The sequence below is a fragment of the Passer domesticus genome, chromosome 5 (genome assembly GCF_036417665.1).
Source record: "Passer domesticus isolate bPasDom1 chromosome 5, bPasDom1.hap1, whole genome shotgun sequence".
Classification (NCBI taxonomy): Eukaryota; Metazoa; Chordata; class Aves; order Passeriformes; family Passeridae; genus Passer; species Passer domesticus.
In genome coordinates, this window is record NC_087478.1 from 10,967,069 (window position 1) to 10,983,463 (window position 16,395).

Sequence of the window (16,395 nt, forward strand, 5' to 3'; positions counted from 1 at the left end):
TTAAAAGTTAATTCCTGACAAAAGCGTTTAAACACATGTAGAATATATAAAGCAATAACTAACCAATATTAGCATAAAAAAGAAAGGTAAGTGGTTTGAGGGTTTTTTTGTTTTTTGGGTTTTTTTTGTTTGTTTTGTTTGTTTCACATGCTGGTTATGTATATGATTTTGTCAGTCTACATTAAGTCACAATTGTAAGGTCTCCTACCTTACAGATAAAGCAAGCAAGAACCTATTCATAAATATGAAGGACTTAACATTCATTCAACAAAATTATTACTTTAAATTTACGTTATTAAACTGAATAAATAATATTAATGCTATTTAAATACAAAAGGCAACATTTGGGAAGCAAACAATCTAAATCACTGTCAATATTTTGATAATAATAGCCAGCTTAAACAAAAAATGGACAATCACAGTGCCATGAAATAAGGTTACACTGAATTTTTCTGTAGCTACTTACAGCAACGTTGTATTCCCATATCATCCTCCAGAAGTCTATGACTGTATTGGCTAAGGGACCCTGGGTAGCAACATATGCTTTTGGCCCATGTACTCCCTGGGATTGCAGAAAAGAACCATTAATGTTTATAAAGAACATTTATCTGCACTGAATTAAAAAAGGTTTTGGGTTACAATGGCATAAAATTAGAATATCCTTTATATATATATATGTATAAATAACAGGAAGGGTGAATATGAAACATGACTCCTAATTACATTAGTGGGAATTTAGCTGGTAATCTCAAGGGAGCCCAAGTTCACAACAGCTACAGCACTGCCAGAGACTGTCACAGGAAATAAATGTGTTCAGATTCTGAAGATTCCCTTTAAGTCTGCTTTTTTTTTTTTTTTGTTATTCAAACATTCAGTGATGAAAAACTGAAAATCCTTCTGTAAAAAAGCATCCTCTTGAACAAATTTAAGTTCCTCCCTCCCTGTAATAAATTTCAAAAATATAAAATTCTAGAATTTGTTTTATATTAATTTTCAGTACATTAATGTTCAGCTTTTCAAGCTAAACATTCATGCCACAAGATTTACTACAGGAAGATTTCGATTTTACCTGTTGCTGAAAAATCAATATTGTGTAGAAGCAGCATCAGAATAAAGATACAAAGACAGCTCAAGATATTAATACTTTGAAACAAAACTGTAACAGGCTTTTAGTCAAATTCTGGCTTCTCTTTAAGAATGTTAGGTTAATTCCATTGCCATTGTTAGATTAAGAATGTTAGAGTATTAATTCCATTGCTACACTTCTTCCATGAATGGAGTGACATGCACATTAACATACACAATTTGTCAAACACCTCATTTATGATCCCTAAAAATGTCACCTGTTAAAAAAACTGCACCTGAATTTTCCTATGGTATAAGTCTCCAATGCACTTGGCCTGCCGCTTTGAAATTAAGTATTTTACACTGTATTTCCACTTTAGGAGTAAAATCAAAGCTTTGAAGATTGCGTTATAAATGGCATTATGTTTTCAAATTTATTCAAGTCATAACAAAAGAATATCTTCCCTTACAGCTTTAAAGTCTTATGTTAGACTATAATATTAAAACTGCACTGACAAGGAAAAAACCTAGAAAGAATAGTAGAACAGTTAAACTACCAGCACATACCTTTATAAAGTTTGCATTGATGTAATCTGAATCTTGTGGGGGAGTTTTTAAGGTCAGTTTAACTCTGCTGTGATCAACTGAAAAAAACCAGACCAAAATATTTTTTTGAACAAGGATTACAACACATGGAAATCAATATAGAACAGTAAATATATTATATATAATACATTAAAGAACACATTCCAAAGGTAAGTCGCACAAGCAAGTCAATATATTTGATTTATGGGTAAACCAACTCAGGTAGTGAGTGACAAGCAGAGTAGCTCCTGCTGCTCAAATTCACAGGGTATCACCTCCTGCAATTCCAAGAGCAATTCATTACAAAGAGGCAAGACAATTAATCAGCAGCCATCAAACCTGCAGTTACACAGCATTAACACAGATCACAGTGGTCAGAATTAAGACACACTTAGGGAAAGCAGAAAGCACAAAACACCAGTGCACAGTTAAAGCAGCTGGCAGCTCTCAGTCTCTGCCAAGGAGATTCCATCAGGTACCACAACAGGAAACAGGCTCCAGGGTTTACTGCTCAGCCACAGACTTACCCCTATCCCCCAAATACTGGGCTAGGCTCTTGGCTGGAGCACTGCTGCACTAGAAAGCAGCAGGTTCCTTCATTTAGGGGAATTTGGTCTGCCTCAAACATTACTGACTGTCTCAGAGAAAGCTTCTGATAAAACCATTTTTGGAGATCAAAATCCTCAGCAATGTAAAAATAGCCTTATTATTTGTTGACAGAATAAACTAAACATTTTGTTATTGTTTTTTGCCTTAAAAAATTTCATATTTAATACAACAACTTGATTGTTACTAAAATGGTGTAGGTGGTTGGCAGGTTTGCCAGCCCTTCCAGCTCTTGTTGATAACAAGACTTATCAGCTATCATATAAAAATTGTTCAGACTATCACTATACTAGAGGTTCTTTTAGTTGAAAATCCATATCAAAAAGGAAATTATCTTTAAATGGGGCAACAGAAGTATCTGTAAAAACAGCAGCTGCTCAAACAATTTGTTACTTTCTGCTCCCAGGGTCAATTTCTCAACCACAGAACAGCTGCTAAACCTTTGATTAGACCTAAATTCAAGAAAAAGACAAAGAACAAATGTATTTCAAAAGAAAATATGGTTTAGTTGGGTTTTTTGTTTTGTAAAAACATCACTGATAATAAAACAAGGAACCATGCCTAGAAGAAGTAAATGCTAAGAGTTACTTCTATACAGAAAGCTCTCCCAAAAAGCCTGAAAAATTGTGACATTTTTCTGCTAGAGTCCTCATAACATGCAAAAAATCGGTGTTACCATGTAATGCTTCTTAAAAAAGCATAAGTGTAAGTTAGGAGACTTTTAGATCACAAATCTAAAGACAACATGCTTGTATAAAGGCCTAGAAAAACCCTTAAAACATATTGCACTCTTACACTCTGATACATAGACTGTAAAAGCAAGAACATTCTCTAAGCATGAAATGGTGTCATGGACTTTATACTAAAAACTGCTTTTAAGTGGCAGAACAGACTAATTAAAGAAGCAGGCTAATGAGAGATCCTATCCTCTCAGCACATTAGATCCAAAATTCTAGAGCAGTTTCCAAATGTCAACTTTGCCATCCTGGGCCACAGTTCATCTGCTACAGAGCTTAAGGTCTGAAATAGAATTCCCCCAAAAAAATCCACTGCAGTTCTCAGCTTCTGAAGATTAAGTGCTTGGATACTGTTATAAAGGCTCAGTTCACAATAACTAATTGGTTCTTCAGGTGCCCAGTGAATACCATGTTGCATTTAACTACCATTTAGGATGGCTTAGTAAACTCTAATGGGAACATGAATCTTACTCTGAAGCCAGTGTCCAGTTAGTGCTGAGGTACTGATCTCTCTGGTAACAATTTCTGATAAATACAGCACTAATCTCTGATTAAGTTACAAATGTACATTATTTCCTCGATTTACAAGATATAGACATGGAAACTTTGCCTTTCTCCTGCTTCTCATTTCAAGCTGGTCTCCCATCATTTCATTGCTAGAGACTGAATGTTTGAAACACTCATTTAAACTGAAAATACACCTTCAGTTTTCCTCAATGTCAGCTTTGAAGTTCGCTCATTTCCCCACTGTGAGCTTTGTTCCCTCTCAGATCCCAGTGGCTCAGGTTTTATGTCTGTGCAGATGACAGATGTGCTCATCTTCTGCTGTAGCTGCAGCCAGGCACTGCTGCAGGGTCCCTGTCTCAGCAGTTCAGCCTGGCTGCTACCAAGATTTCACTGTATTGTTCACAATCTACCAAAATGCCAGGACACTGTTAATAAGATGACAATAACGACTTCCTCTCTCTTTTTCACTGAAGCTGTTAAACATTTCCTCCCAACTAATAAGCAGAGTAAAATGTACCTGTTGCTGACCTTCTGGAACAAGAGAAGTGGCATTTATCAAAGACTACCCTTCAATCTCACTGTCAGCTGCTCAGATCCAAAAGCACAGTGAGCTGTGCCTCAGGAGCTACACAAAGTGAGCATGTAACAGTCTTGTAATTTCAGATCACTGATCTGTAATATCCACATGGTGGTGGGTTTAAAATCTAAATTGTCCTCTGACTCTTGCTTTCTGTGTCCACACAGTAAAAAGAATTTCACCTGGACTCTAGCAAAATAGCAACCAAAGCTAATCCAGCACTGAAAGTTTTTCAACACCATTTGTAGGATACAAACAGGCAAAAAAGATCTATTCCACATCAAAACAGGTTCCTTAAGCCTCCTTAGAATTTCACCTAAGTATATGCTGACATTTGTTTGTTTTCTACTATTAATAACATGCTCCTAAGGAAAATATACATTTAAGCATCTAGTAAAGTTATCAGCTACTCTGAGCTAAAATGAAAGTGTTGGCTCGATACAACTTCAGAACCAGAACATCTTTATCTTTGGGTGATACCTCTCCTGATAACAATATTCAGTCACTTTGCCTTGCAAGTTAAAAGAAAAAAACATCTTTCAGCAAATTATGTCCAATTTTGCCTTTCAGTAATAACTAAAAAGTAGAATTCAGAATACATGGAGAATAACAAGCTGTTTCCTTTGTCTTCTATTAACAAGTAAATCAAACTTACATGGCAATATATCCTTGTATCTATTCTTTTTAACATTTTCTTCTTTTTCTCCAGTGGCTGTTGGGTAGATCTTCTCTGTTCTGTATTTTGTTGATAATCTTCTTAACCTCTGGAATAAAAGATTTATGTTAAATTTCAAGATAAACATCACAAAGGATTAGTTTCATTGATGAAGATCATCACTTGGAAAAAAAAATCTTTTATGATATTCACTATGATGAAGTTTAAACACCTAGTTATCCAGTGCTTTTAGCACATACAGGTTATACCCAAGCTCATGCCAACTCTATGCATGAGACATGGAATTTTGGAAAAGCCAGTACAGCACCAGCATGAACTATGGCCACATTTTACTTGGACAATGCATTGCCCTGTTGAGTAACAACTGCACTGAGAATACCTGTGAGCAACAGAAACATCTCAGGGTACCTGGAGGAAGAGCACAGCATGGGCTGGCTCAGGAACAGCTGGTACTTGGCTCTGAGGCACCAAGCTTCCAGCACTGACAACTGAACAGAAACCAAAATCTTACATTTAACCAGTGCCAACTCCTAACGCCTAACTCCTGTTGGGTTTCAAGCTCACAGAAAGAAGGTCCCTGTCTCTCAGGCACAAGCTATTCACAATTAAGATGAGTGACAAGAGGTCTCCTGTATTCACAGCAGTATGTCATTTTTCCCCTTTCATCTATTTCAAATCCTAGAAATGTGAGAGAGTCAAAATCTCTAATAATAAAAACCAGCCCCTGCCTTGCAGTAACCTAGGAAATAAAAAGAGCAATACAGCTTTTATCATTCCAAGCAAGTTAGGCCTTTGCAACCTTAAAACTGAGGAGTAAATTTATCATTGAAAAAAATAAATACAAGAGAAGCCAGTAGTCCTTGTTATTTTAAACAGTGTAGACATCCAGATTTAAAAAGAACATCAAAGAACTAAGAAATTTCACTCTGGTGGTTGCAAACCCAGCCATTCTACCAACACTGACAGGGTGGTGCTGCAGAAGACTACCAAGAGGAAGACAAAGTGGCTCCAAACAACTTTAGCACCCCAGTGGAGGGGAGTACTGCCCAGGCAGAAGGACAGACATTCTTCATATTTCCCTCCCGCTACATTCAATCCATCATTGTACACCTGAAGACTCAAAACATTCATGATTTGTGTTCTTTTGGGGAAGGGGGACAATGGGAGAGGTTTTTTGCCAGTTAAAAATGTAAATCTGGTCTGTCACTGACTATGCAACAACCTACAAGCAGAAAGGCATCATAACAAAGATGATCTGCCTGGAAAGCCAGTTTTAGTAGCTCTAGAAGAATTCAATAAGAAAATACTTGGGACACTCACCTTACACTTTAATTAAAAGAATGTTTTGGCAATTCAAGCCCCTCAATAATTCCTCCTAATTTATTAGGCAATTGAGATGACTAATTATGCAAATTAGGTCCAAAATTGTCCTAGCCCCACCATCAACCTTAAGAATAAAATCACATAAAACTTAGCATCTCTCTTACACAGAGAAAAACATTTTTATGAAATTTATATGGATATAACGAAAAAAATTATCAAATTACCTATGCAAATATTGATAAAACCTATCATTAATTTAGCTGAATAATACACATCTAATAAACCAGAAAAGTGACATTTGCAGAGCAAAAACAAATGGGAAAGTTAAAAAAAAAGGCAAATCAGGAAGCAGCACTTTTTTTTCAATTTTTTTCTCTTCTGCAATGACTTCATCAGAGATTAAAACACTGAACTAAATCACTCACTAAAAAGAGCAACAGAACTGGCCTGCAACTATTCTTTCATTCTTAAAATGAATTTTCTTGAGAAGTCTGCATTGTTAATCAATGAAGAAAAACAATAAATATCTGTAGGTGTGGTAGTGTCTGACCACACAGTGATCAAGCTGCTAAACATTTAACCTGAAAGGATTGTGAGAGTGATGTACAGGAAAATTCAATTCCTACAAGGACACAGTTTCTGAAGCCCTCCTGGTAGACTACGCTCATCTTTGCAACACTAAAAACAAATTCACAGCATAACCTGAACACACAGCAGGCAGAGAAACCTGGTTTGTCACGGCACACACAAAGAACGCCACTGCACGTAGGACACATTGTCCTACATAACGTTGACCTTTCCTAAGTAAAAAATATCACTTGTGCTAAGACTGACACACCCAGGAGTCTAGAAAAAGCCAAATGAATGCACATAATTTGGCTAAATCAGCTATGAACTGCAAGGCTGAGAAATACCTTGAAATAGGCTATGAATCTCCAATTAAGAGGGGAAAAAAAGCAAAGACCAACAATGATGCTTTCCAAGCACAGTCATTAACATGACTTTGTGTATTGTTCCAACATAGTTGTGAGACTTAAAGGGTTTTCCCTCCATCTTACTGATTATCACAGGGCAAATGTCATGATTCTGCTTAAATGAAGTTTAGAGAAAAACTATCTCTACAAACCATGACTAGAAGCAGAAGTTATTTTACATGAGAAAGAGCACACTCAAGGAATTCAGGTTAGGTAGCAAAATGCAGGAAGATGATCCTTTTTCTATAAGCCCACTTTAAAAGCACGCAAGAAAAAAGGCATGCACCTTCACCAACACAATTTGGACAAAATATAAGCCAAGAAGGCTCAAGTGATTAGTACTAACTTTCATTTTCTAGAAAGCAATGCTATGAGAATCCAACACAGCCTTCTTCCCTGCATGATTCAATCTCCCCTGCTCTGCAGCTTGCTAAACAGACAAGAAAGTAGGATTAGCTCAGCCTAGATCCAAGGCAAAGCTTGGAAATTAAATACAGGTTGATTTTAGCATACATCTGTTCCTAAAATACTTCAGGATCCACACTTTTAATGCATGCTTGCCAGCTGCTCTGTGACATGGGTAATAGAAGATACCTAAGTACAGTCCTGAGAGCAATCAAAACAAGTAAGGAACATTCTTTACAATTTATAGTAGTATACATAGAATAATAGCTATTTCATGCTTTGGAAGAGGAAGAATTGACTAAGGAGTAAGGAAAGAATTTTTAAAACTAGGCTTTGAACAGAGTACCACAGGAATGGAGAAGTGCCAGACTCAGCAGAGGGTTCTGCCCTACACACAATAGAAAATTCCTGCAAAAGGCTATTGCAGTGTGTGCTGACAGCCTGCTGTGGGATGCAAAGGATCCAGTGCTTCCTAGGTTACAGCCCAGAGTGACCAGGAGGAGGAGAATGTACTCAATAGCAGAACGGGGGTAATGACAGGGCAGAAGAGAAAGAATTCTGTTCAGACTACACTAAGCTGACAAGACAGGCAGCAAGATCCATCTCAGCCCAGTTTCAAGCTAATTCTTGATAAACAACTGTCTGGAGTACAAGGCAGCACTCATTTGGGTTAAGTCAGTCAACTGCCAAAATGCTTCCCTGAAGATACTTGGGCACCAAGAGCAGGGACATGGCAGGTCCAGCCTGGTGCCTCTGCAGATAACACCGGGCGCTTCCGTGACACTCGCCTGCTCAGCGGGACTGCTGCCCTGGCACCACGGAAATCCTCACTGGCATGCTCTTTCAAGAACAAACCAAATGGTCAAAGACCAGCATGATGAGCCAGAAATATACACTTGAAGAGCTACATTCACAAGGCCTTTAGTTCCAGTCATTAGAAAAGCTCAATTTTAATTCTGCTTATTCATTGCGTGACAGAAGTGGTTTGTGGGGTGGTGACAAACACCACATGTGACAGTGGGGAGATGAGTCTTTGAAACAATTTAAGTTTCAGAAACATACTTCCAACTTCCACGGTGGTTTTACAATCTGTACTACAAATCTACTTGAGTTTTTACAAAAAGACAAACCAGCTTTTCAAGCTCGACTTGTGGAATCCTACCATATTAAGAAGAACTCTGTCCAATCAGTTCAGGAAATACAGATCTTTGACTTTCATTGTCAGTTTATTTATTTATTTAACACTTTAGAAAGCCTTTAAAAGCAGAATGCCTAATATCATAGAAGTGATGTTTGTGGATTAAAGAGAGAATTTATATAGCCTACTGAAATTTAAAGAACTCACTTGAAGAGCATAAACTTTATTTAAGATACAAAAGTTCCTTTGACTCCTTTCTGGGCTTCTTTTCAAGGAGAACAAGACAAATATTGCACCAGAGTTTGTTATCTCAAGTCCTCAAACTGCCTCCTAAGCCTTGTCTGACATTTCTAATTGGCAAAACAAGAGATAATACAACAGAGATGTTCTCTTGCCTCTCCTTTCTGACCATTCCCGAGGAGCAGGACATACCAGAGTGCCAGATGCCAGGTGCTACAGTATTCCATGACACCCACTTGCCATGTGACAACAGGCCATAGAACCAGGCTCAGGAAGCTCTACACAGCCAGCTCTGGCAGTGGTCTCCTGACATTGTGCCAATCACACAGGTACATATTTTGTTCTGCAAAATTTGCCAAAGTGCATTAAGAAATACTCAAAGAAAAGCAATTAAAGAAAAGCTTCCATAAAAGTTCCCTTAAAAAGCAGGGCATAAAAGATGATGCTAGGAAACACTTCAAAAATGTTGTATTAATGCACTCATTTCATGAACTAAGACAGCTATTTCTATCATGAGGTGAACATTTCATTTTTCTTACTAACAGGAAGGGAAGAAACAAACAAGAATTATGAGCAACTCTGGTCTCATCCAAATAATTTAGACAAAGCTCACCAGGGCAGAATACATTCCCTAGTACTTATGAGAAAAATGTACCTGTATGGAGCAATGTGAACTAAATTACCACAAAAATTTCAAAAGTACTTATCTTCTGCTTATCTATAGTCAGATAACTCAGGTTTCAGGATCTGTACCTATGAAGAAATACCAGAGATGCCTTTGGTAACAGAGAGTTCAATGCTGACTTTGGTAACAGTGCTCAAATGCAGCTCTGACTTCCTAAAACTGCTTTGGTTCCAGAAGTATTTCAACTTCAAGGCCTTGCAAATCCAAATGGGGTTTTCCTATACCACCTTCTCATCAGTGAGGTCTCTGGGAAACACCAAACTAGCTGATGGCAGTAAACTCAGGTGGAGAATGGACTGTTCAGGAGTGCAGCTCCAGGCTAAATGAACACCCCTTTGTCTTTGGAGTATCTGTAGAATAGCATATACTTGTGACCCATGTCAATATTTCCAAAAGCAATTGTTTGCAAGAGTTCCTAGCCCTTATGAAGGAGGGAAAAAGCCTTCCCAATCACTAGTCAAACACTAACAGTGAAAGGAGAATGACTCGGCTTTGTAAAACTTCACTGCATCTCAACATTCACAGATGGCTTTGGCTACAAGAAAAACAGGCTAGCAGCCTGCACTGGACCCATCTCTCTGAAAGCAAGCCCTGAAGGGAGATTGCAGGCTGAACTGATAGCGGGAGGAGGTTTCATTGCCTTGGCATTCTCTTTTGGCAGCACTGACTACCCCTGGAGCTCCAGGTGCTCCAAGGGAATCTCTGCTGAAGTGATTAATAGACAAACTGGTAACTACACTCCCTTGGGAGCTCTGTCTTCAGCATTTCATAGCAGGACTCTGATGAGTCCAACAAACCCCACTGCATTCCAGGAAGCTTATGGGAACCACATAGAAGAAAAACCCTCCAAAATTACCCAGACAGCTGAAAGCAGCATTATTTCAGTATTAGATCGTATGGTGTGTTCTGTACCAGAGTTGGACTTCAGTGATCCTTGTGGGTCCCTTCCAACTCAGCACATTTTATGACTGACATCATCACAAGTCTCAGATATTTTCTCAGGAAAGAGGTGAATTCATGTTGCTACACTAATTGGAGACTTCTATCCCATAAAGAAGTATCAGCCAATGAAGACAATGCTGGTATATCCTCATGCAGAGAAGGCAAAATAATAATACTGCAAGCAGCCTGTTAAGGTATCTATTTTTTCAGTATCACATTAAAACCAGAATCAGGTAAAGAACTCCAACCAGCAGAATTACTCTCCAGAATTAGTTACTGTCAGAGTAAGACCAATATTTCCCATCTTTCCAAACCTATATTTTTCCCAAGAAAAATGTTAGAATTGGAAACATCTCCCACACTACTAATAAGTAAAGACAGTTTTACACAGACACTATTAAAATGTAGGCTGACTGTTACAAGTCTCCTTTCCTTTCCCTCATTTCTAAAACAATTTTTATATTATTTCCATATTAATCCTAGTGTAAACTAGCAGTACTATCAATTACAGTTAATTTATGTTCAGCATTATAGTTAAGCCACATACCTACTGCCCATTTTACAAGGTTGGAGAAGACTAAGAAGGTCTGTGGTTTGGTAACAAGCAAGGAAATAACTGAGCAAAACAGAACATTAAATTACTAAAGCATAATCTGGTTTTAGCTACTAGGTTGCTATTGCATGTTCTGAGATATTTTAGAAAGTCCTGCAGCACACTCATTAAGAATTGGGATTATAACTTCCCATCTCTGAACCATACTGTTTCCTCAGCACACTCACATTATTGCAGTGACTACTGTGAACACATTACAAGAAGTGAAGACATGCTGGACAATGAAACAGTAACAGGTCTTTATGGATGATGAGTGAAGCACAAGAAAACTTATATCGGTATGAAAGCACACAACTAGAAAGTTGACTGCTTTGGACTCAAGTCTAGGAAGCACCTTGATGCAAAACCAGAAAAGATTAACATTAGGACACACTACAGCTAGCAGGCTTCTTAAGTGTTAGAGCAGTTCCAGAACAACTGTTGATAATTCAAAACAGAAATAAGCCTCAAATTTTTTTGCAATAAGATGACTTTTTGTCTTCACAATATAAACCCAAACAGTCTATTGGAAGCAAAGCAGTTGAGAAACAAAGAAATAAAACTCATAAACCAGGGAACTTCGTTGTTTAAAATCACTATTTCCAAGTTACTGGATTATTCTCCTCTTATTCCCTCAGTATTAGGCTTTATGCATGCTGACAGCATAGGTATATTAAAAGCATCCCATTTAACTTTATTTAAAACAAAAAATGGCCATAGGTCTAACTAAACTTCTTTTCAAGAGCCATTCTGAGTTATCCAGGAGAGGTGACCACACTACAAGTCCACTCCATCCTGACAGTCTATCCCAGACTCTGCCTCTGAAGTAAATCAAATTTTGGCATCCTGGATGTGACACTACACTGTGAGTACAACATTTGAATGAAAACTTCTACAGACCATGTCCTCCACCCAAAACAGAGATGAAGTAGATACTTGTCCTCGTTTCTGTTACACCAAATTTACTTCAAAACCCAACAGCTCTGATGTAACAGGAACAGATACCAGTGTAACAATGTCCTCAGGACCAACCCTTGGAAACCTAGAAAAAAGTATCTAAAGGTGAGTTGAGACTTTTTCCACAAAGAAATATCCCATAGGCAAGCGGTTTTATTCCAGGTCAATCAGGCAGCTAAACAGAACCAAAGCCATATTTTTTTCCATGGCCACTACATGTGACAGCTTTGTGGCTCTTCAGCTTCAGTGCTTGTGTCTCAACCAACACAGCATCCTGAAACACTCAAAAGCAGCCTGTGACAAGCATTCACAGGAAAACCTGCACAGCAAATACACGTGAGGTACAGCTCATATCAACAAACAGCATGAGGATCTAAATAAGTACTAGTCTCTATCCTTGAAGAATATTGAGGGTTTTTAATCACATCAATTCTCCCTGAAATATTTTATCATCTATCACCACCTATTACTCCCCACAGTCTTTACCATTCCCTTGCCTGTGACTTCTCAGTATGTGGTATGAAGCATTAAGATCCATGGAGAATGTATCTTGCTTTTGTTTCTGCTCAGCACCAAAGAAAAGGGGGGAATCAACCCAAATTCTCCTCCCTCTTCCTTCACAAGATGCAAAACCCTTCCTCTTTTCCCACGCCTTGGAACACATTTCCTTGAGGTCAGTGTTTGTTTTCCAAGCAATTCACACAAGGTGGAAGAAAAAAAAAGCACCATGACTGAAACAGGAAACACTGAGCTTTCACTCCAACAGGAGTAAACTAGAATTTCCTACCTGCTAGTCCCCCACTACCAAAGCTGCCATAAATAAAGGCACAGGAGAATAGTCTTAGAGCCTTATAAAAACTTTATTTAAGCCTTTTAATAAATCTGTACACACTCCCTCAAAAAAGGTCTGCCATAGCAGTTATGTCCTGCCTTCCCAAAAGGGTTTTAACATTCATGCTTTGCAAATTGATCTGAAACACAGATCCTGCCCTGTAAGGCTTTCACTGAAAATGATTTTAAGCTGAAAAGCTGGAGCCTAACAACTGCTCTGAGTAAAATGCAGAGCTGTTTGTGCAGTCAAGAAACACTGTAACTGCAATCTAGTTTTGAGTCCAAATTACCTTACTGAAACATCTCTAGAGCTCAGAGGTGCTGTTCCTTTCAGTGACATCCTTTGGCATTCAGTTGAATTGCCATTCAATGACACATATTTAGTGTTTAATATACAACTCAAATTATAAATATGCCAATTTTGTCTTTCACCAAAAGTCTTAACTACTTTTTTTTTTTTAAGCAAGCTTGAACCTTGTATAGAAACACAGTATTTTTAGAGACTTTCAACAGTTTAGAACCCCCACTATTCAGCACATAAGACCAGGATACTGACAATATAGTTATGCCAGTTCATGATTGACAAATAAAACCCCCACTATTTAATAAACAAAAATAAGGAAACTTTTGACAAACACTGAACCAGTATTTCCATGCAGCAACTCATACATAGGGAATATATAAAGGATTGTAAAAAAAGTTAAGACATCAAATAGAAAATACATTTTTACTATCTGGAGAAAACATGCTTACAAATATTTTCACCCTTTCTTTGAGGCTGTGTTTGGAAGCCAAAGAATGTGCTAGTCATAAAGAGGCCATTTATGATAGTGTTCAATAGCATTTTAAGAGCTAGAAAGAAGTAGCCTCATTAAAGTCACAAACTTGTACTAAGATTTCAACTGTAATAACCCTAGCTAATAACCAGCACAATATTTACAGAGAGACAAAGTAAATTTGTGTTGTAATCATTTACATTTGCAGTGTCTGTCAATTTTTACCTAACAAATTTGTCCCCAACAATTCAGAGGCACACACCTTCCAAGCATAATTCTGGTTTCAAAAAGAGACAGGAGAGGGAATTCCATGGCCAACAAAATTCTCATCATTCTGGCAGAAAGACCTATAAGGCAACTATTGAAATGAAACCAAAGCACAATGGCTACTACAGAAACAATAAATTCAGACAACCAGTTATTTCCATGCATGACTTTAGATTATTTCTCTCCATTAAAGTTCTTGCTTTAAAGGCTGAACATTCAAGTAGAACTGCTAAATGTTCAAATGCTTGAACAATATGAACTTTGCCATTTAATTTGTTTCTGCTGAATTCAAGGAAAGCTCCTTAAATCTTCTTCATTCATGCTATATTGTATGCAATTGGCTCCTACAAAAGGAACATAGGCATCTACACAGTATTACCATTAAGAGTACATGTTATAGTATTAATACAGTGTCACAACTCATGGAGAATGTTTCTTACTTGCCTCTTATTTTGTTCAATAAGCACTTCAAGAAAAGGAAAAGGCTGTGCTTCTCCACCATAACCATTTATTCTTTGACATACCATTAACACTCTGAATTCCACGGTAACCCCAACCCAGGTATTCCCAGACCATGCCAATCCCAAAGTGGCTACAAGGGAAAGAGTTGCCTCTGTGGCAGGCCTGTATCTCGACAAAATACAAAGAAAAGAATACTACAGTGAAGTTACCAGAAAGCAAACAGTTTAAAGCTTAACCTTTTTTAAAATCATGAACATTTCTGAGGACATTTTTCATTTTGAAGACACACAAATGCTTGTACCTAAAGAATCAAGACATTCATTGTATATCCTTTTAAAACCAGTGTTGAAAACCTATACCACTATACTCCTCATACTTCTACAATAAAGCCTGCATATATATTTTATTCTGTACATGAAAAATGCAGTTTGAATTTTAAATTATTTTCCAAATAGTTGTAAGATGCCTTTTTTACATTTATAATGCAATCATTTCTGTAATTTTTATATTTTGAAGAGCAAAGAAAAAATTACCTCATATGAAGTATATGCTCAATCACCTAAAGGTTTTTAAGCACTCTACAACTTATATTTGCTACACAGCTAATGTGCAAAATACAGTCCTTCTACACTGCCAAATTTCAACAAACAAAGTTCAAGCCAACTGGTAGAATGAATCTTGTTCCCACAAGGGCCTTGTCAATCAAGCTGCTGAGAGATTTAAAATAAACCTCAGCTGCCATTGCTTAAAAAGATTAATATTTACAATCCAGAACGTACAAGTCGATAGTTTGTTTGGTAAACAATAGCACAGGTTTTTTATCTGATCCACAAACAACTTCATTCAACACCTCCAGGTTCTGGATGACAGATTTACTTCCAGGTATTTCAGAAACACACAGGAACACCTTCAGATCCCACCTCAAGATCTTTATCTATAATTCTCATCTATGTGGAATATGTGACTCCACTTCCTTTCTTGGAAAAGGAAACTGCTCCAATCTGAGCTTCAAATAAGTATTTGATACGGTGCCAATTCAAAAGAAGAGTATGTGAATTTCTACAGGAATTCAGTCCAGACTAGTCTCTTTAGTTTGTTTTGACAAGGAAATTTTTTTTTTTAAATCATCTGACTGAAGGAATTTCACAAGCAGAGCTTCTCAAAAACCTTCCCAGACCAAGCAGGCATTTTCCTTCATGACCTCTCCAGCAAAGCAGTGCACACTAACAAACATTTGATGACAAACCAGAAGAGATGAAGATGGGAGTGTAACATTAATCAAATGAACCAACTTTCAGGATAAAAGAAAAAAGAATAAACCCCAGAAATTCCAAATAAACTTGTAGGCTAGAAGTTATAATGAGGGAAACACATATGCATATCATAAATAACTAAGTGACAACTCAAGAGTTACAGAAGTAAGGAAAAAAGGCACAGAATAGTTACTGATAAGCTGTATTCAGTGGTTAGTCCAGCATGCTGGCAAACTACAGATGAGACAATATAAATTCTCAACAGACAACAGGACACAGGAAAAAAAAAAAGTTTTTCTTATGAATTAACAGGTTAGTTAAAGGAGTGATTTTTTCTGTTTTGATGGACTATGTTTTCAATTTTATTTGTGGTCTGAAATTAGTAAAACTAATTCAACTTGAAATTAATGAAATTTTCCTTTTAGGACAGAAGCATTCATATTCTACTATTGCTTGCATTGTCTAAATGCACATAAGAAGTGTTAATAGCTTTTATATTTGTTTCCTGGTACTTCATATAAAACATGAATTCTTTTTATGGCAATGGTTTTGGTTGTAATAGTCTGGTTTAATTTGGAGATACTTTCAAAGTAACCAAAGAATGCTAGAAAATATTAGCATCTTTCAGGAAAAAAAACAAAAAACCCACAAACAACTATGCTTACTCTGGAAAAGGAAGCAATATTTTCCTTTAAAAACAGTCCCTGAACATTTAAGTCTAACACCCTCATCCTAAGCAATGTCAGTCTATACTTTCTATGACCCTTGTACCATTAAAGGGGCCACAAAGACTTTTC

The 16,395-nt window shown here is 37.2% G+C and overlaps 1 protein-coding gene across 2 annotated transcripts in view; it reads right to left on the bottom strand.

The window, feature by feature from the left end:
- PTPN12 (protein tyrosine phosphatase non-receptor type 12) overlaps positions 1 to 16,395 on the bottom strand; it is a 69,286-nt gene that overhangs the window by 33,116 nt on the left and 19,775 nt on the right. For both annotated transcript variants that reach the window (XM_064421921.1, XM_064421920.1), the window contains exons 2-4: positions 4,733 to 4,841; positions 1,633 to 1,709; positions 467 to 562 (exon numbers count right to left, since the gene is read on the bottom strand). In XM_064421921.1, coding sequence (XP_064277991.1) covers positions 467 to 562; positions 1,633 to 1,709; positions 4,733 to 4,841 — 282 coding nt within the window. The remainder of the gene's footprint in view (positions 1 to 466; positions 563 to 1,632; positions 1,710 to 4,732; positions 4,842 to 16,395) is intronic.